General features: G+C 32.4%; 2 protein-coding genes and 1 non-coding gene across 3 annotated transcripts; 1 reads left to right on the top strand and 2 right to left on the bottom strand.

Annotated features, from left to right (window-relative positions):
• The first annotated feature begins 441 nt into the window (after positions 1–441).
• On the top strand, positions 442–529 carry MIR2111E (microRNA MIR2111e). The gene has a single exon (NR_126690.1). It is a non-coding gene; the product is annotated as a microRNA MIR2111e (primary transcript).
• A 1256-nt stretch (positions 530–1785) lies between these two features.
• LOC100527181 (uncharacterized) lies at positions 1786–6057 on the bottom strand. The gene is given in 2 exon segments (NM_001249153.2): positions 1786–2132; positions 5866–6057. Coding segments are annotated over 2 exon segments (339 nt in total). The 5' UTR covers positions 6004–6057; the 3' UTR covers positions 1786–1931.
• Positions 6058–7418: 1361 nt separating this feature from the next.
• LOC100783029 (protein MIZU-KUSSEI 1) lies at positions 7419–9016 on the bottom strand. Its single transcript, XM_003530186.5, has one exon. The coding sequence runs from the start codon at positions 8639–8641 to the stop codon at positions 7790–7792; it is 852 nt and encodes a 283-aa protein (XP_003530234.2). The 5' UTR covers positions 8642–9016; the 3' UTR covers positions 7419–7789.
• Positions 9017–20284: the final 11268 nt, after the last annotated feature.

The following is a 20284-nucleotide window of genomic DNA, read 5'->3' as shown; positions in this document are numbered from 1 at the left end:
ATATATTAATATTTCCAATCTTTTCAACAATGTTTTTTAAAAATAAAAAAGATAATAAAATAAAAATTACTATGAATAATTTAAAAAAGAAACTTCAACTAGCCTCTAATAATACACCAGATAACATTTAAAGGCAGCAATTGAAAAATATATATAATATTCATCTCAGAATCCAACAGTTATGCTCAAGGAAAAGATCTATATTTTGATTAAAAAAAAATATGTAAATGATTCTTTTACTGATCAAAAAATGATTCTTAGTTAGAGGCTGCTGCAATTAATATTTTTTGTAATCAATATTAAATTTAGAAAGAATAGTTTCATAACTTTAAGAACAACTATAAATTTCTGAAACAAAACAGGCCTCTCAACTCAATCCACCCAACATTCTTCTATGTACTGTCATTGGTTCAAACCTTCTTGGAAGAGTCAGTATTGGTTTAGGATCAGGTAATCTGCATCCTGAGGTTTAGAAACAATATGTTTATATATCGGGGGTAATCCTTGGGATGTAGATTACCACTTCCTTATGTAATGACCAATATCAATTAAGAGCATTAGAACATCAGTTCAACAAAATCAATATCCTCCTTTACTTCAAGAGTTTAGTTTATTCTCTAGTGTTTATTCTATTTGATTATACAGCTATTGGAGTTCCTTAATTTATCGGATAGCTCGTTTACCCGATGAAACCAGAGTTTCTACTGTGTTCCTATGAATAATGAACCACTACATGCTTAACAGGTAAAAGATGCTCTATATTTATAAGAGTGATACGGGTGAATTTTAACCATAAAATTATATATATATATATATATATATATATATATATATATATATAAAAGATCAAGATTAGAAATTTATCAGTGATTCTTCTTTTAAGATATCCTTTAAATAATTTCTAATGCTAACCACTTATGTGAAATCCAATGTTTAAGATTTGATTATCTTATCTCTCATTATAAATAAAAAAATGTATAGAGAGAGAGAGCTAATAAATAGTATAGTGTAAAAAACTTTAAATTATATATAGATAATTAAGACTTAATGTAATATACTATTTAAAAAAATTATGTAACTTTAATTCAAAAATTCACATTTTAATATTAACCATTTATGTAAGATCTAATAGTAAATATTCATTTTTCTTACTCTTGTATAAAAAAGACTCTCACGTACAATATACATTTTCTATTTACATATAAAGGATGACACATTAAGGGATGAGTATGTGAAAGAGTTAAATTTGACAATGCAACCATCCATAAATGGTTAGAGTATTGATATTTAGAAATTCCAATAATGCTAACACTTCATTGATATTTCTTCTTTCTTTTTATTTCTCTTTTTAACACATCATATTATTAATAAAAATCAATAATTTTTTTTCTCTTCCTATCTTTCTCAAGGTGTTTGCATAATAACCAAATATATTTTTTTAAAATGGTTAAAATTATGTGTGTAGTGACTGATCTTTCGTGAGAGCGAGAGTAGTCATGGTCCCTCCAAAAAAATTTCTCCATTGAACAAGTGTATATAAGAAAAAAATTATATATAACTTTGTAAATCATTTTAAATTTATTTATTTAATTATTTGCTCCCCTCAGAATAATTTGCCGATCAAGATCTGCCACTGAATCATGTGTGTTTAGTTTTATCAAAATATGAGTAGTAAAGTGACCAAATATGTACTTTGTTCGTTAGTGTCATCAAACTGCTTACAAGTAACTAGAAACAGAAGTACGTCGACAATATTTTATTCTTCATATGTGATAACCAGAGATAATTGGGAAGCACCATTTTTGCTTTTTATGTCGTAAGCTATTTTTATAACTTTTTTAAAAAGGTAATTTGAACATGTTTAGCTTAGATTAATTAGGAATATTAAAGAGTTTAGGTTGTTCTATAACAACTAAAAATTTTGGAATTTACTAATCACAATTTCTAGCCTTCTGCAGCACTCCAATAGCTTCTTCCCTGCTTTCTGTGAAATTCTTCCCATCTTTGAAGATCAGAAATTCCATCATCTCCACACGAAAGAATATGAAACTTCCACATAAATGTGTGATGCAAGATCCAAAGTCTTTTCCAACCACGGAATTCCAAGCAGGTCCATATGCTTCATCAAGTTTCTGTCCATCAACTTAATTAACTGAGATAGTTTTCTACATGAAAAATTAAATACACCTAATATGTTGCAAACCACTAGGGTTTCATTCTAATTAGTTTTTGATTACATATTTACATGTATTAACTCAGTTAGAATTTTCCAGACATTCAAAGTGCTAAAGATTTTACATTCTCAATCAACTTAATTTTCAAATAATAATTATAAAAATCAACTATCCTATTATACATGCATGATGATAATGTAAAATCTTTACCGTGCCAATCTATTCCAAGTGTAGTAAATACTCTTGGCTCATAAACTAGCTGAAGTTGTAACTAGCTGGACAACTTACAGTTCAAGAATGTACAGTAAATTTTTAGTCTTGTTAAAAAAATGTACATATATTCTCAAGTGATTTACTGTTACTGTATTTACTGATACAATCAAGTGACTGTTATTAAAAAAAATTGATGCAATCTTTTATTAATTTTTGGTTTAAATATGTTTTTAATCTTTTAAATTTGAGTCTTTTTTTAATCCACAAAATTTAAAGTTACTTTTTTTAGTCTTTCAATATATTTTAAAGTGTGCTTTTAAAGGTTGGTTAAAATGATTATAATCAAGTAAATAAAAAATTAAAAACTTATTAATCGCATTTAAAATTGTTTTAATTTTTTTATTGACTTACTCTAGTAGTTTAAAACTCCATAAAATCGTATTTTAAAATATAAAATAAAAAAAATCTAATTTTGATGGTAAAAAACTACAAAAACCGTAAATCTTTTATTTCTTATTTGACTCACTTTACAAAAGGACTAAAAATATCATTTATAAATTTTATGGACTAAAAAAGTAATTTTAAATTTAAAGGATTAAAAAATATGATTTGAGAGATTAAAAACATATTTAAGTCTTAATTTTTTTTAAAAATATGGAATTGAACACTTGGTGAGTCATTATTTTAATAATAAATGATAAAAAAAAAAAACGAGACGTTCCAATGAGAAAAGTGGATGAAGTGAAATAGTTCGATAAAATGAGGAAGACTAAAGGAAACTTTACAGCAAACCCATAAGAGAAAAGACCTTTATCTGTGGTTTCTTTGAAACTTTGTATTTTGATTATTATTTTTTGTGAATGAAAATATGTATTTTGATAGAGCATGACATATTTCATTCATGTATAGTTAATTACCCAACGAGACAACCTTTGGCTGTTGTTGTTATGGTGTAACTATATCAAGGAATAAAGTGGAGCCTATTTAATTATAATATTTCTGAATGATAAAAAGAAAAAGAAAAAAAAAAAGTGGAGCCTATACTATATTACGTTTTAATTTGAAGGTCCCATATATATCCTATAGCTAGAACACTTCATTATAGCTGTCTAACTAAAAATGGAAAATAATGGAATATCATAAGGCTTTATGTACTAGTCGGTGATTCTATGTTTTTGTTGATTCTAGTATGTGTGTCCTCCTGTGATTTTAATTTTTTTTTCCTTCTAAAAGTTTCACAGATTGAAATTCTTCGAATGCTAAATAGTAGCAGTTATATATTGTGAGATTGCTTTGCAATATTTTTAAGAGAATGTTAAATAGGATATAAGAATAATTTATGTGAAATTTACTTAATAGAAGAGAATATGTAAAAGAAAGAAAAAATAGAATCAAAACTTTTGTTGCTAGTATTTACTTATCATTTTAAAAACAATAGTAGGATTTTGAAATTTAATTTGTTTTACCTGTCAATTAACTTTTTGTCTAAGTGCGACAAAGGATCTAAACCAAATCATGAGGATTCTTGCTTATAGGAAGTCTTAAGGGGATGATGCCATATATTCTATATACCTTCTTTATTTAAGTCATATTTAGTCTTCATAATTGATGCAGACATGTTATTTTAGGGAAATTAATTATTTTGAAATTGTTCTGAACATACTTTTTTTTTGGAACTTTTGCCTTTACTTATTTTGTAGAAATGGGTAACATTCGTTTTTTCTTTTTCTTTGTCTCGCACTCGCACCCCAGTCTCATGGCCACCATTAGTGGAAAACATATATACTAATTCACTGCGGACGAGAACCAAATCTAACAAGTGTTCTTTCTTTCTTCTTTTTTTCTTCTTTTTTTTAAGCAAAGTGTATAGCACCAACGCAGAGGTTTGGTCATGGTTCTAATTTTTGTGAACGTAGGCACCCATATTTAATGTCTAAACATTTCTTTAGCAGGATTCTCTCGTACAGATATAATTTATATGAAAAACCAACAAAGGAACGTATACAAAGAGGTGTCTTATGACATTGGATAATGTTTGGTGGAGACCCAAATGTCCATCACCATCATAACCTAGAGAGAGATAGAGATAATAGGATGTCGAATAGATATTTGTTAAGAAAAATGATGTCTAAATGTCATTATCCTATGATATTTTATAAGGTCATCCCAATATCAAACTTTTGCGAGAAAATTGGTAGAAGCAAGAATCGTACCTATATAATTTTATAATATGTCTTTATCATATTTTTTATGACTCATTTTTCTGTATCACTTTACATTAAAAGTGAAATTGAGAGAGGAGAGAAAAAAATAATTAAGAATGGAAATAAAAAAATGAAGTAAAAAAATATTTATTGTTTCAATAAATAAAAATGAAAGAATTAGAAAATTTTCTATCCATTTATTTAGATGATTAAAAAAACTAAAAATTTAATAAAATAAATTATATTAAGAATAAATTTTATATTAATTAAAAATTAGTTTAATCCAAAATAAATAAATTTTTCACTCAATATTTTTTTCTTAATATAAATTGATTTAATTTTAAGAAGCTAAAACAAGGGGGGGGGGGGAGAAAGAGAGATTATTTACCCCTAATTTTATGTCAATTTACTAAGAAGTCCTTCTTGTGAATTTCATGGATATTTTTTTCTTTTTATTTTTGTTTTCAAACAAATTGTAAAAATATAATATTTTTATTAGAGGTGACAAAATAAGTCAAATTAATCTGACATTCTCAAACTCATCCAATAAAATGTAGTGTTCGTGTTTAATATTTTGATTCCAATATTTTGATTTCAAGTTAAAACATTCGTCGTTTCCTCCAAATATGATTATGTCTCAATTTGGGCTTTGAAGGAAAAAAATTGATTAAGATAGTAAAAAATAAAAGACTGATTGAATGAACATGAACTTTTTAGTTTAGAGACACAAATTGAATATAATTTAGATTTTGTGACTTAACATTCTATAAGTCACAAATTGGATTGGATTGAATAACTGATTCTGTGACTTCCAATTTTTATCATGTTTCTTTAATTTAATTTTGTGACTTCCAATTTTTATCATGTTTCTTTAATTTTATTTTATTTTATTCGTAAGAATTAAACTCATATATTAGAAAATTTACAATAATAACTTATACTATGTTTAATTAGACCCCCTTAATCACATTACATTTGCATCCTCACTATTTTCATAGAAACAAAAAATGGATTCATTCAATATTTATTTCTCTTCTCTTCCTGTCTGTTTTCTCATTGTAGAAAAATTTGCAGAAAACATGAATAAAATTTCTCTAACATTAATATTCGTGAGTACACATACGTGCAAGTTAAAGCATATTTCATAAAATAAGAATTCTTTAGGTTTCCTTATGATAACATTTTATAAGAACATACTACTCATTATACACACATGATTATGCACACAACCAGAAAAAAATAAAGTTAAATGGGTGAGATATTTTAAGATTGACCTGTTTGATGAAATGAGCAATGGACTGACAATCAGAAACTTCATGTGCATCGAGAGCTTGGTGTGCTAATTCCATAACATAGCTCTGCATTCCCTCTGGCATGTCTGTCTCTCTCACCACAGCTTTTCCTTCCAACATCTTAAGCAACTGAGGGAAGAACACTTCACTCTCTAATGATAGCACAAACACAACAAAGGGTTATGGTAACCCACTGACTGCCTCTTATATAGCCTGTTAAGTACAAACCATAAGAAGTACAATGCTTGTGACAACAAAATCTTCAGTGGTCGAGATTTTGAGATTGATAAAATCTTCCCATTTGGTTTGTTCTTTTCTTTTCTTTTTTTCTATTGGCCTAAAAAAAAGTCCTTTCACTTTTCTTTCATCATAGAAAATGAGGTTTGTACTCATTTGGTGATGTTGCAATCCAAACAGTTGTAAATTGTAATGAAAATATCCCCTTTTGACTGGCAACCATTTCCACTAATAATTTTGTGCTCACTGTTTCAATCACAAGTTATCATAAACCTCTTAGCTGGCCTATTTCTATTAAGTATTAACATTTGAACTGGTTGAATTTTAACATTGAGTAACATAACATGTTCACACACACCAAATAATTGCAGTGGCGATTACTTTGCAGTTGTATTTGCATTTTGAACTAATGTGGGCCAATATGTGGTCCTCAATCATAGACTACATCACGTGATGCGGTTTGCATTTTAAAACACTAGCACTGAGCATTGAAGTAACCCCAATTTTGGCATGCTTCAAATGTATATATATATAAGTTCTTATATAACCTGATACTAACTCACACCTAGCTGGAACTGTCAATGAACTTAGCTGAACGAAGCATCATTGTTGTGCTGGAACTGCGTCAATGATTGCCAAAGTCCCCCCCCCCCCCCCAAAAAAAAAAGAAAAATTCCTAAAAAGGACTGGTCCCCTGTTGCATAAAAATAGAATAGCATTGAGATCTTTAAAATGTTAAAAGGAAGTTTATACTCAAAAAGTGATTTGTGGACACCAACACTAGTGTGCCACCATCTCCAAATCAAGGGTACACCGAAAAAGAATGGTTCGACCCCCATCTAGCACACCTAATTGTAAAAGCTTAGCCGGTATTCTATCATTACATTATACACACTACTAGTATAGTAAAGTAATAGAAATTTGGGATGACTCAACAAACCAAGTTATACCATAAGATAAACAAAAGGGAAAAGATATTCAACTTGTCCTCAAAAAGATTGACATATAAGTAATTTACACGGTTTTATAATGACCAGTAACCTCAAATATTCCAAATTCTGAAAATCAAAGTAGGGAAATTAAAAATGTTACATTTTGAGTGAGATACCATACCAAACAAGTAATGAATCTATCGGAAAAGCTCCAAGACCACAGATTTATATAGTAATGGAAATCAATTCAAAAATTCCAAAGCATAAATGAAATAGCAAAGATTCCTAGGCCATCCCCTGTTTAATCCTGTTACATTATTATTATAGACAAATGCGAGAAAAAAAAAAAGTATACAGTCTTGGAGATGAGATTAGTCCTAGAAAAACCCATCAACTTTACACAGAACTCACATGGGCAACAATTACAACACAGTCACCCTTTTAAAGAAAAATCATTTTTTTTTACAAGACACGGATCTCAGAAGTAAAAAGAAAAAATGAAAATCGAAATACATTCAAAATGTGATATAATGACAAGTAACCTTCATCCTTAAGTACATATTTCGTCTCGACTCTCGGGGCCGCGAAATATCTGGGTTTACCCCAAAAATCAAGAAAACCAACAATTTTCTGTTTTGCCCCTGAAAAAAGAAAATATTATATTTCATGGAAGGACTTCTTTCTTTTTCTGTACCGGAAAATAAATATAAAAAGATGAACTTTGAATCGGTGTGAACTCAGCGAGTGGCACCAAGTCTGGATCGGAGAAGGAACACACTGAGTTCCTGGCCGGGGCACTCGTCGGGGTTGATGAGATGAAACGATTCGGAATCGGCGTTGCCCACCACGTGTTCGAAGTTGGCGCGCATGTACATGAGTTCCTCGGAGGCTGCGGCGGCGGAGGAGGCGAAGCCGGAGGGGATGACGCCGGCGCCGACGGAGACGCACTGCATGGTGCGGAGGATGTTGCGGACGCGGTCTCCGGCGCGGCGGCGGGCGGCGAAGCCGGTCTTCTTGCCGTTACAGAAGGCGGTCCAGAGGGGGACGGAGCGGAGGGGGCAGGCGTTGGCGGCGGCGGAGCATTCGAGGGCGATGCGGACGATGCCGTTCCGCATTTCGCGGACAAGGTGGTCGGTGGAGAGCGGCAGCTCAAGAAGAAGGGAAGGCTTTGAAGAAAGACGGTCGTGCTGGATGCAGAACCACACGTGGCCGCGGCGGTTACCGAAGATGGTTCCGATCACCATCGACTTCGAGGGACGCGGCGGAGCCGCCGAAGCAGCGGTGGAAGACGACGTCGAAGAAGCCGGCGAGGAAGGCCGGTTCTTTGTGGGTGGGTGGTGGTGATCGGAGAAAGGAACGGTGGGTTGAGGCTTGGAAGGGAAGAAACATGGAAGAAAGAATCGACGGAGGGTGCCGATGGTCATTTTGGCGGGTGGTGATGAGTATGAATTATGAAACAGTGAAATGTTTGGGTTTGAGGGTTTAATTTTCTTGAAGAATGGGTGTGGAACGTTGAGGAAGTGAAGAGTGAAGGGGTGAACTTGTTGATCATGTAAGTGCATGATGGTACGGTCCGTGCATGTGTCCATTTATATTATAATAATGATGTTATGATGATGATAGGGATTCATTATTATAGTGGTGGCTCGGATTTGCATGAACATAAAACATTTAACCCTCCTTCCTTCTCTTCTGTAGTCGCTTTACGTTTAACCCTTTCTAATGTGGCGTCGCTTTACATGTTTTAAAGGATCGAGTTTAGGATAATTAACTTTATTCATGTGCTCTAGAATAAACTCATGACTGAAAGTGATCAATCATTCGAGATGTAGGTGCAAAGTACTCCCCAAATTCAGGTTGAAGTATTATATAGAGAGATGTGTTATCATCTAAAAGGGGATAGTAAACAAGTTTATGATCATGGATGTTTGTTTGCAATTTGAGTTTATGCAATATGTTTTTTTAATTGGATCTTTCTAGGTAGAGTCATCAAAATGGGTTCCGGCTCATGGACCAGTCCGTAAGGTGGGCCGGGCTTAATTTAAAAAAAAAACCAGTACCAGTAACTTTTCAGCCCGGCCCATTTAGTCCGTGGGTTAAGTGGGCTCAACCCGTGGGTTGGTGGATTAGTTCGCTAATGCACAAAATTTAAATAATATATTATTTTATTTTATTATTATTATAAATTTATAATGGTTAAGAAATTAAATTTTTATTTTGTAGCTAACAACCCAATCGGCAATTCACATTCAGTAATAGAGCAAGCCCAAATAATAGCAAAGCCCAATTGAATTAGCAATTGTTAATTTGTTAATGGTCCGCAACGCAACTAAGTAAAGCCTGCACCTTTCTTAATTTTTTTTTTGCAACCTAAAGCAACACCAATACATTTGACATTACGCTTACGCACAAACAAAAAAGAAAAAAAGAAGAAGAGAGAAAAGTAGAAAACCTAAACGGTAACAAGCCAACAAGTTACGAAACCTAGATCCCTAATAGTGCGAATTGCGAAAATTGATCTGGTGGCACCTCCACCACACGAGCCACCAACGGTGACGGTGACCTCCGAACGCTCGATTGCCCGTCACCACGGCATCGACCTTCCTCTTTCACCTCTCGTTTCAGTCGTTTGTGCGTCGTTGTGGTCGACCTCCAAAATAGTAATTTCTCTCCTATTTTCATGCTTTTAATTTCTTTCCTTTTCTTTTTTAAATGTTAATTATTCTTGATGTATTGAATCTGAGTTGAATGGCTTCTAACCGTGAACCGAGTTGAATCTGAGTTTAATTTCTTTCCTTTTCTTTGTTAACTACAGGTGCATTAGATTGATGGAAATGGCTTCTGAAACTGTAAATCGAGTTGACTCTGTTGACGATATTGAGTTTATGGAAGATGAGGAAGAAGCCAGGGTTGAACCTAAACCAAATGCAAAGGAGAACAGAAGTGACAATGATGAAAAAGAGAGTAAAAAAGTTAAGGTTTGCACTTCTATAGCTTGGAAATATTTTACTAAAATTGGTGTGGTAGATGGTAAAGAAAAGGTAGAATGTAATACATGTGGGCAACAATATGTAATTGGTGGGAGTAAAGTAGGCACTTCACATTTATTGCGTCATGTTAAGCTCTTGTGTAAAAAGAAAGCTAAATTTCATGATGTGGGTGGAATGATAATTGATCATGCTGGAAAGTTAAGATCTAGGGAAGTTGACCAAAAGCGTGTTCTTGAGCTTCTAACAATGTGTATTGTTCGACATGGTTTGCCATTTAACTTTGTTGAATATAAATGAGTTAGGGAATTACTTTCATATATAAATTCTGATGTTAAGCATATGTGAGTAGGAACACATTGGTGTCTAGTTTGCTGAAACTTCACGGTGAGAAGAAAGAAAAATTAAAATATGCAATTCATAAATGTCATAATAGAATTTGTTTAACATCTGATTGTTGGACTGCTTGTACTCAAGAGGGGTATATCTGTTTAACAACACATTTTGTTGATAATAATTGGAAATTGAATAGTAAGATTTTTGCTTTTTGTAAATTGGAGCCTCCTGTCTTGACTGAATGGGAAATTGATAGGAAAATATTTTCCATTACTTTAGACAATGCTAGTGCTAATGATCATATGCAAGAACTTTTGGGTGAGCAATTAAGATTGCAAAATAGCTTGTTGTGTCATGGTGAATTTTTGCATGTGAGGTGTTGTGCCCATGTGTTGAATCTTATAGTTCAAGATGGATTAAAAGTGGATGAAGTTGCTTTACAAAAAATTAGAGACAACATTAAATATGTGAGAGCATCAGAGTCAAGAAAAATAGTATTTACCGAATGTATTGCTCAAGTGAGAGGTATTGATACTAAAGTGGGCTTGAGGTTGGATGTGCCTACTTGGTGGAATTCTACTTATATCATGCTTGAGAGTGCTCTTAGGTATCGTCGTGCTTTTGCAAGTTTCACTATTCGTGATAGAAAATACAAATGTTGTCCATCTAATGAGGAATGGAAAAGAGCTGAAAAATTGTGTGAATTTTTGAAGCCATTTTATAAGATTACTAATTTGATTTCAGGTATATTTTTTCAAACTTCATAATTATAATAAATAGTTTCAGATTTATATTTATAGTTTAATTATCTTATTTGAATTTTTTTTAGGTACATCTTATCCAACTTCCAATGAATACTTCATGCAAGTATGGAAAATTGAATGGTTGTTGCGAGAAACACTTAAGTGTGATGATCCAGTATTGCAAAATATGGCAGTGTTGGTGATGGAAAAGTTTGGCAAGTATTGGAGTGACTATAATGTCATTATTTCAATTGCTATGATTCTTGACCCACGGATGAAGCTTGAAGCACTTCGGTTTTACTATTCAAAGCTTGATGCTTCTACTTGTGATGAAAAGATTAATAACATAAAAGAGAATATGTACAAGCTCTTTGATGAATATGTGAGTGTAAAGTCAAGTTCATCTACTACATCAAGTTCTCAACAACCTACTGTTGAAGAAGATTTCAATGTAGAAGAAAATCAAGAGATGGATGATCCATATAATGTTAGTCTTTTCTTTTGTTTAATTATTTAATTGTTTTATGATTCAATTTATTTAATTTAATTTTTCTCTTATATTGTCATAGAAATATATCAATTATGTGAGCCAAAATGTTAATGTCAATGGCAAGTTTGAATTAGATCTCTATTTGGCTAAGACACCGCTTGAGTCAAAGTTTTTTCCTAAGTTGGATATTTTGAGTTATTGGAAGGACCGCCAAGAACATTATCCAAATCTTTGTAGATTGGCATGTGAGGTGTTAAGCATTCCTATAATAACTGTTGCTAGTGAATCGGCATCTAGCATTGGTGCTCGTGTGCTAAACAAGTATCACGCTAGTCTTCTTCCTTCCAATGTTCAAGCACTAATTTTAACCCAAAATTGGATAAATGGTTTTGAAGATATTGGTAATTTACATTTCTTTTTCCATAATTTTTAGTTTGTTATTGCTTTGTTGTTTTATTTATTTGACTTATTAATGATATTGTTTATTTATTTTTTTTGTCTTTGTAGATGAAATTAATGGTGATGTTGAGAAAGAAGAGGAAGTTGTTCTGGATTTCGCATTCCATGACTCTAATGTTTAATTTCAATAGTTTAGAAGTTTATTTTTATGACATTTAAATTTCAATTATCTTAATGTTGAATGCTTATTTTGAAGACTTCAATCACTTTAATATTGAATGTTTGGATTTGATTTAGTTTGGTTTTTATATTGGATTTTATTTTAAGTTGTTTGGAATATTTTTTTTTTTACAAAAAAAGGCAGAAAAGTGGGCCAGCCCGCATAACCCACCAACCCGTGGTGGGCCGGGCCAGGCTGGCATTTTGTTAGCCCAATCAAAAGTGGACCGAGCTGGGCTAGCCCACTTTTAGCTCAACCCATTGCGGGTCAGCCCACATGGGCCAGACTGGCCCGTTTTGACAGCTCTATTTGTAGGCATGACAATAATATATGAACCCATGGGTATCCATTTGACTCTCATCCGATTTTGATGGAAAAAATTCACATTAATCCGGTGGAGATAGTCATACCCACTTCGACTCTTTTTCGTTTTTGTTCTCTTTGTTTAATTTAATTATGTCATTCTTCTTAATATTAGAGGTATTAGTGGTGAATGTAGAAATTTCAAGTTATAGCATATGTTTTGTGGACTAGGTCTTGGTCCAACTAAGGTCTAAAAGCCTATAATATAATGTAGGTTGATCCAATGTCCAAACACACAGAGGACAACAATTGAAGTATCAAACATGTAATTAATAATTAATGTTCAACCATTAAAATTATGTAATAAGTGAATTATTAATAAGTGATTGATCTGAATGATGTTGTATGTAAGTCTTAAGTATGTGGTCAAGAATTTAAATCCCAATTATTGCGTATAAAGAAATTCTTGTTGGATAAAAGCAGCCCACCAATGAGTTGTAGCAAATCTTTTAGAGGAGATTAAAAATTCCTAGTGACTAAGCAAGGATACTCCTTTTTAATTATAAGTGTCACCAAAATAATGTATTTACAACCAAATAATTCGTTGATTGAGCTGTATAAACCTTGAATATAGTATTATAGGGTAGGTGTTCTTTACTATTACCCACCACTTGACTTTGCACTTTAACTATGTATTAACTTTCAAGAAATGTCGGCCATTGATAAATAAAAAGAGAAGCAGCAAAATGAAAACAGAGAAAAAGGTAGTAACACATCATAATTAAAACCAAGGTTTGCGGGATAGATAATAATGTATTTTGCAAGCAAGGCTCGATGACTAATGGAGGAAGGAAGACCGACGTGAACCTAGAGGAAACATCCTTTTAGGGTTATATTGTAGATGCTATTTTGCTGAAGAGTTAACCATAAGAAATTCTCCAAAGTAGCAAAGTTCTACTTGAGCTTTTCTCCATCCAAATGAGAAAACAACGTTTGATTGCAGATCCTCTCAAACTCTACCTATTTCAGTCCATTTTTTACATGTTAAGATTATAAGCTTAGGAAGCTTGTATTCCTTCTTCTTCTTTTCCCTTATGAAGATTTTGGGGAGCATATTCATGCTTTTTTTGCAAACCAAGCTTGAACGTCTTCCAACAGTTTTAGTAGACAACTGACTTCTTCACCTAACATCTTAGGAAAAAGGAAGCTTCTTTTGATCACAACAAACTTCCATGCATCTTCCCAAGAGTCCATCTTCTTCTTGTCTTTCTTCTCTATATAGATATGCAGGCATAACTCTATCTAGCTCAAAGTCGAAGCAGCCAGTCTTAACCTATTCTTAAAACTCTCAAGTTAGGTTTTCTTCTAGTTGGATGTTGAGGTCTACCAAATAAACCTTTCATCTGTAATGTGGTCCCCACCACATAAGATCTACATTATGCTTACAATAGAAGGTTATGTATTCAAGATTATTTCATTTCTAGTCAAAAGGATAGCAATGATTGAAATTAAATAATCTTTCAACGTCATCAAGGTTATCAGACTCGTAATTCTACGTAGAATCATGGAGGTTCCATAAATTCGACTCGTAGAATTGAATTGTAAACTCGTAAGAGTTTTCTTAAATAAAAAAATATTAATATTCCTTTATATAAAATCATAAGTAAATATTTCAACCCTAAAATAAATAAAAATAATAAACTTTAATAATAATTCAATAAACTAACAAAATCCACAATCCACACTCAATCTAACATAAATTCATACGATACAAAACATAAGCAAACGAAACTCAAGTTATCGATGTTCAATTAAAATCTCTCCGTTAAAATTAGAATCAAGTTATTGATTTGATGCACTTGATTTGATGTAGATTTGTTTCTCAACTAAGCAAACAAAACTCAATACTCTCACTCACCCTTGATGAGTTCTATAGCAAGAATGGAAAGAGCTTAGGATCCATGAACATGGATGAATTCCTTTCTAGCATTTGGAACTCTGATGATAACAACCAAGTTAACCCACCATAACCCACCCTGTGAATGTATGTATACATGATTTTGATGATGTCAAAAGAAGAATCAAACAAGGCTCATTTTGCTTCAAGATTAATACAAGATTGGTTCAACAAACAAAGCATTGATTCAAGATTTCTTCAAGATCAAGCCTTGCCTCACAATGAAAGGTTTCAAGTCACTCAAGGCACATGTAATCGATTACCAATACATGTAATCGATTACCAATGGTTTGAAAGTGTGTAATCGATTACACATCATATGTAATTGATTACCAGAGACTCTGAACGTTGGGAATTCAAATTTTAAATGAAGGGTCACAACTGTTCAAGAAAAACAATTGTGTAATCGATTACACTAATTCTGTAATCGATTACCAAAGAGGATTTTCAAGGAATATCGCCAACAGTCATATCTTTTCATTAGATTTGTGAATGGCCATCAAAGGCCTATAAATAGGTGACTTGGGCACGAATTTTATGCAAAGAGTTTTGCTTGGCAAAAATGTCTTATCCTTTCAAAAGACGATGAGAGAGATTCCAAAAGAACTTCATTGTCAAATGCTCTCTCAAAAGAAATCCTTGGCCAAACACTTGCAAAATCTATAAGGATTCCTACATGATCTTTATTGTAATATTCTTCTCTTGAAGAGAAAATTCTTCTTCCATTCTTCTTATTCAATGAGATTGGTTAAGGGATTGTGAGTCTCTTGTTGTAAAGGAATTCTAAACACAAAGGAAGGATTGTCCTTGTGTGTTTAGAACTTGTAAAAGGAATTTACAAGATAGTGGAAATCTCAAGTGGGTTGCTTGAGTACTGGACGTAGGCACGGGTTGTCGCCGAACCAGTATAAAACTGTATTTGCATTCTCTCTTCCCTTATCTTATTTAATTTTTTGCAATCAATTTTGCCTTGCATGTTTATAGAACATTGTTAAATTGATTGTTGTTGCTTCTTCTGCATTCTAAGCCTATCCCTCTTAAGATTATTGAGGCCACAAGGTCCAACAAGTGGTATCAGAGCGGGATTCTTGTATAAAGTTTAAAAACTTCAAGAATAGATATGGCCTCATCCAAATTTCCATTTTTTGAGGAAAATTTTATCAATAGGCTCTTATGTTCAATGGTGAGGGTTATCATTATTGGAAAACCCAAATGCAGATCATTATAGAAGCCATAGATCTAAAGATATGGGAAGCCATTGAATTTGATTCATTTATTCCTACAATGGTAGAGAGAAATGCAACTACATAAAAAAAAAACTAGAGAAGAAAGAAGATGATGATGAAAGAAGAAAGAAGAAGCCCAAAATGCTGAGTGCGATCAACTTGGGCACATGAGATTCAATTGTCCTGTGTTTAAAAGAAGAATGGAAAAATCCGACAAGATGAATTTCAAAAAGAAGAAAGAAAAGAAAGGATATATCACTTGGGAAGATAATTTCATAAATTATTCAAGTGATTCATAGAAGAAAATCATAAGTTTGGGTATCATGATGAAAGACTATGAAAATGGAGAAGAGCAAAGTCGATACATTGATAACAATTTCTCCAAACACATGGCATGCATCAAAGTTTATTCATATTTCTCTCCAAGATAAATGAATATGTGATTTATGGAGACAACAAACGAAGGCCACATTTCTCCCCAAGAAAAGTGAATATGCGATGTATGGAGACAACAAACAAAGGCCACTTGATCAACAACCCCAACAAGTAATATCAAATGATTCCAACATGTCACTTGTCTTTGATTGATTACTTTTGATGCTTGTTTTCTACTTGAGTTTAGATTGTCTTTGATGTTTGTTCCTGATTGAGTTTTTGATTGTTTTTAAAGAATCTATTAAACTTTTCAAATTAGTTTCATGTTTTAAGAAAACTATTTCAAATTTAGAAAAGGAAATTTTGAAATTGAAATTTGAAATTGAAAATTGAAAATTGAAAATTGAAAATTTAAATTTGAAAATTAAAATTTGAAATTTGAAATTAAAGTTACTGGAAGTTGGAAGTTGGAAATGAAAGTTATTGGAAGTTGAAAGTTGAAAATGGAGGTTGGAAGTTGGAATGGGAAGTTACTAAAAGTTGAATTTGGAAGTTGGAATTTGAAATTTAAAATTTAAAATTTTAAAATTTGAATTTTGAAATTTTGAATTTTGAATTTTTTTTAATAATCGAAATTATTGTGTATAGTTAGTTGATTGTTAATTTAATTAATTTGATTTGAAATATTTGATGATTGATTGTATTTGATTGTGTTTGATTGATGTGTTATTGTACTTGTTTTTGCTTGATTAATATTGAATGATTGTTTTAATGTCTTTTGGTATCACTTGATTCTCATACATTGCAACAAGTGGTAACATCTTTCTCCTCTATATTCATGATTTGTTTTTGATGTTGACAAAGGGGGAGAGAAAGATAAAAGATAAAATAGTAAGAAAAATTATCTATTATTTTATGAGACAACTTTTTATATATGAAAAATATGAAATCTTCAATTGTCTCATATAAGCAATCAATGTAAAACCAAGGGGGAGTAAACTATATGCAAATAGATATTTTCTTTGTTGTTGCTCCTAACCTACAGGTGGTTGTCATCATCAAAAAGGGGGAGAATGAAAATCATGAAGATTTTGATGATATCAAGAAGAATTTGCTTGAGAAAGGGGGAGATGTAAATCATGCAAGCTTTGATGGTGTCGAGAAGAAATCACATGTTTGTCATCATCAAAAAGGGGGAGAATGTGAATGTATGTATACATGATTTTGATGATGTCAAAAGAAGAATCAAACAAGGCTCATTTTGCTTCAAGATTAATACAAGATTGGTTCAACAAACAAAGCCTTGATTCAAGATTTCTTCAAGATCAAGTCTTGCCTCACAATGAAAGGTTTCAAGTCATTCAAGGCACATGTAATCGATTACCAATACATGTAATCGATTACCAATGGTTTGAAAGTGTGTAATCGATTACACATCATATGTAATCGATTACCAGAGACTCTGAACGTTGGGAATTCAAATTTTAAATGAAGGGTCACAACTGTTCAAGAAAAACAATTGCTTGAGTACTGGACGTAGGCACGGGTTGTCGCCGAACCAGTATAAAACTATGTTTGCATTCTCTCTTCCCTTATCTTATTTAATTTTTTGCAATCAATTTTGCCTTGCATGTTTATAGAACATTGTTAAATTGATTGTTGTTGCTTCTTCTGCATTCTAAGCCTATCCCTCTTAAGATTATTGAGGCCACAAGGTCCAACACACCCTTGATAAAGTTGCAAAGGGCAAAAGTGTAGTAGCAACAGAACCCACCACCATTTCCCAGCCATTATTTGTCCCTCCCCCAATTTGCAAGAAAATTATGGATGAAATTTGGTCTCAGATCCACAAAAGCCAACCACACTACAATGAAGCTAACAATAGTCTTGCCAGGAATGAGCCACTACTCAAAAGGCAGCAAACACTTGGGGAAATGACTTTGGAGGATTTCCTAGTAAAAGCTAGGGTGGTACAAGAATCATCATCACTATTCAAGTCTTCATTATTATATCAAAATCAGATTGGTAACATTGCAAGTAATGGACCATTGAGTGCAAGTTATAGGTTCAGGCATGTAATAGGGACAGGATCTAGTATGTCTTGTAATGGGCTTGAAACACAAACATGTTGGCACATAATAACAACTTAGTTATAAAGGATGTCACTACAAATGGCGCTGTGGAGAAATGTCCAAGCTTAGGAGAATCAAGTGGGAAAGGTAATAGGAAAGGATCATTGATGACCCTCGTGAAGTGGTAGTAGAGAGAAGGCAGCACTGAATGTTGAAGAATTGAGAATCGGCGGCATGTTATATAGTGTTTAAAGGTTCGTCAAAAAGACAATTATGACAGATAGGATTATGCTTCTCAACAGAGAAAAAAGTGTACATAAGAAACAATTCTGCTAAAGTTATGCAACAATGGAAGAATCATTCAAGAATCTGTAAAGGAATATTAATTGTTTTTCAAAAAAAAAATTAAGAAGACTCTAACATGCATAAAATTCACTTCATTCAGTAGGTTCTTCTGATATACAGGGTTGTTTGCCACATGCTATTCAATTACTCCCTTAATAAGCATTGTTTCAATTAACAGAGATAAATTAACAAAGAAGCTTTGAGAAAGAAAACACCTTAGCGTCGTGGAGTAAAGCTTGGAGCTAGGTCATGAAATGAGGGCTTTCGACGAGTGAGGACTTTCAAGTTTCAATCTTTTGCGATGACGAGGACTAGCAGTACAGCACGGCAGCACAACAGCGATGACAAAGACCACCACGACGCGAGTAGCTCAGCACCCAAACCAAACTTGAACAAGGCAGAGTGAGTGAGTAGACAGAGTCGTGAGAGTCATTTTCGGGGGGGTTTTGTACGACGCCGTTTCGGGTTTTCGTAAACCCGTCGACTCGGAGCAAACTCGCAAGTCTACCCAACACCTGAATTTGCGCTAAATTGAACGAGTCTACTCCGTTTTCGATTTTGCTTCCAATTTAACTCGTCGAACCTTAGTGAAATCATAAAATCATACGATTTTATGATTTAAATCGCGAGTTTAACAACCATGAACGTCATACTTCAACTCCTAGTGGAAACTCGCTTATGTTGGTAAGACAATAGATCCATTAGAGTTAGTAATGTATCCTGGTTCAGGTCCATAACAATTGCACTGTTTTCCTTAGGCTATTACTTCATGCACCTTCAGGTTGCTTCCTACACCCTATAATGTTTTTCTTACCTTCCTGATTGATTATTCCGAAAGCCAAAAAAAATAAAATACATTCCAAAATGTAATTTTACATTCTAAATTAATCATTCTATAAGCCTTAAAAAAGGTTCAGAAAGCAACTTGGGAGGTGTAGGAATCAACAACCTTTTCCTTACCTATCGACACCCCATGTATAATAGGCTAACATCAAACTTCATTAACTTAAATTATTTTGCTAATAATAATAAGAAAATGTAGTAGGATAATTACCGAGTTACTTTTTAAATAACTTAATATTTGTAAAATTATAAGTATAGGCAAGTCATAAAATTTTATAAATATAAAACAAAAATAATAATAATAATAATATTTTTAAAAGCAAAATATATGTATATAAAATTAAAAATTATTAGATAATATAAAAATATATATTAATTGGACTAAAAATGCATTATATTTATTAGTGATTTAGAATGATTGGATCATAGCATTTACTCTGGAGAACAGATACTCTGGAGAACAGAAACCAAGTGTTCGATCAATTTCTTGTTTTTTTTTTTTTTTTGTCTGCAAAAAGTGAATTATATTAATGTTAGGAGGCACCAAGAGTACCCATTAATTACAGATAGTAGTACAAACTGCACTTCCTATATCTCTATGTATTGTAAACCCGTAATTTTAGGATCGGTTAAAAGGCCATTTATGATATTAATGACTCATAAATGGAGTATAATTAACCAACCACGCCACAGATCAATATTCCACAGATCAATTTCTAGGTATTCTCAGCTTTTTCATTGAACAAATGATAAACATATGACCTTCATCTTTTTCTTCAAAGAGTTCGAATTTCCCTTGCCACCTATTTTTTCTTCATAGATTCATAATATAAATTAAAGTTCCTCTCCTTAAGATCATCCTTACCAGCAACACAAAGAATCATTAAATATATATAAAAATATATTAATTATAGTATAAATGTATTTATTATTGAT

This window comes from Glycine max, chromosome 7 (genome assembly GCF_000004515.6).
Source record: "Glycine max cultivar Williams 82 chromosome 7, Glycine_max_v4.0, whole genome shotgun sequence".
Taxonomy (NCBI): Eukaryota; Viridiplantae; Streptophyta; class Magnoliopsida; order Fabales; family Fabaceae; genus Glycine; species Glycine max.
This window is presented reverse-complemented; position numbering and strand designations above follow the sequence as displayed.

Coding starts and splice junctions, on each gene's coding strand:
- LOC100783029 (XM_003530186.5), bottom strand. CDS start 8,641: ATGGACACATGCACGGACCGTACCATCATGCACTTACATGATCAACAA.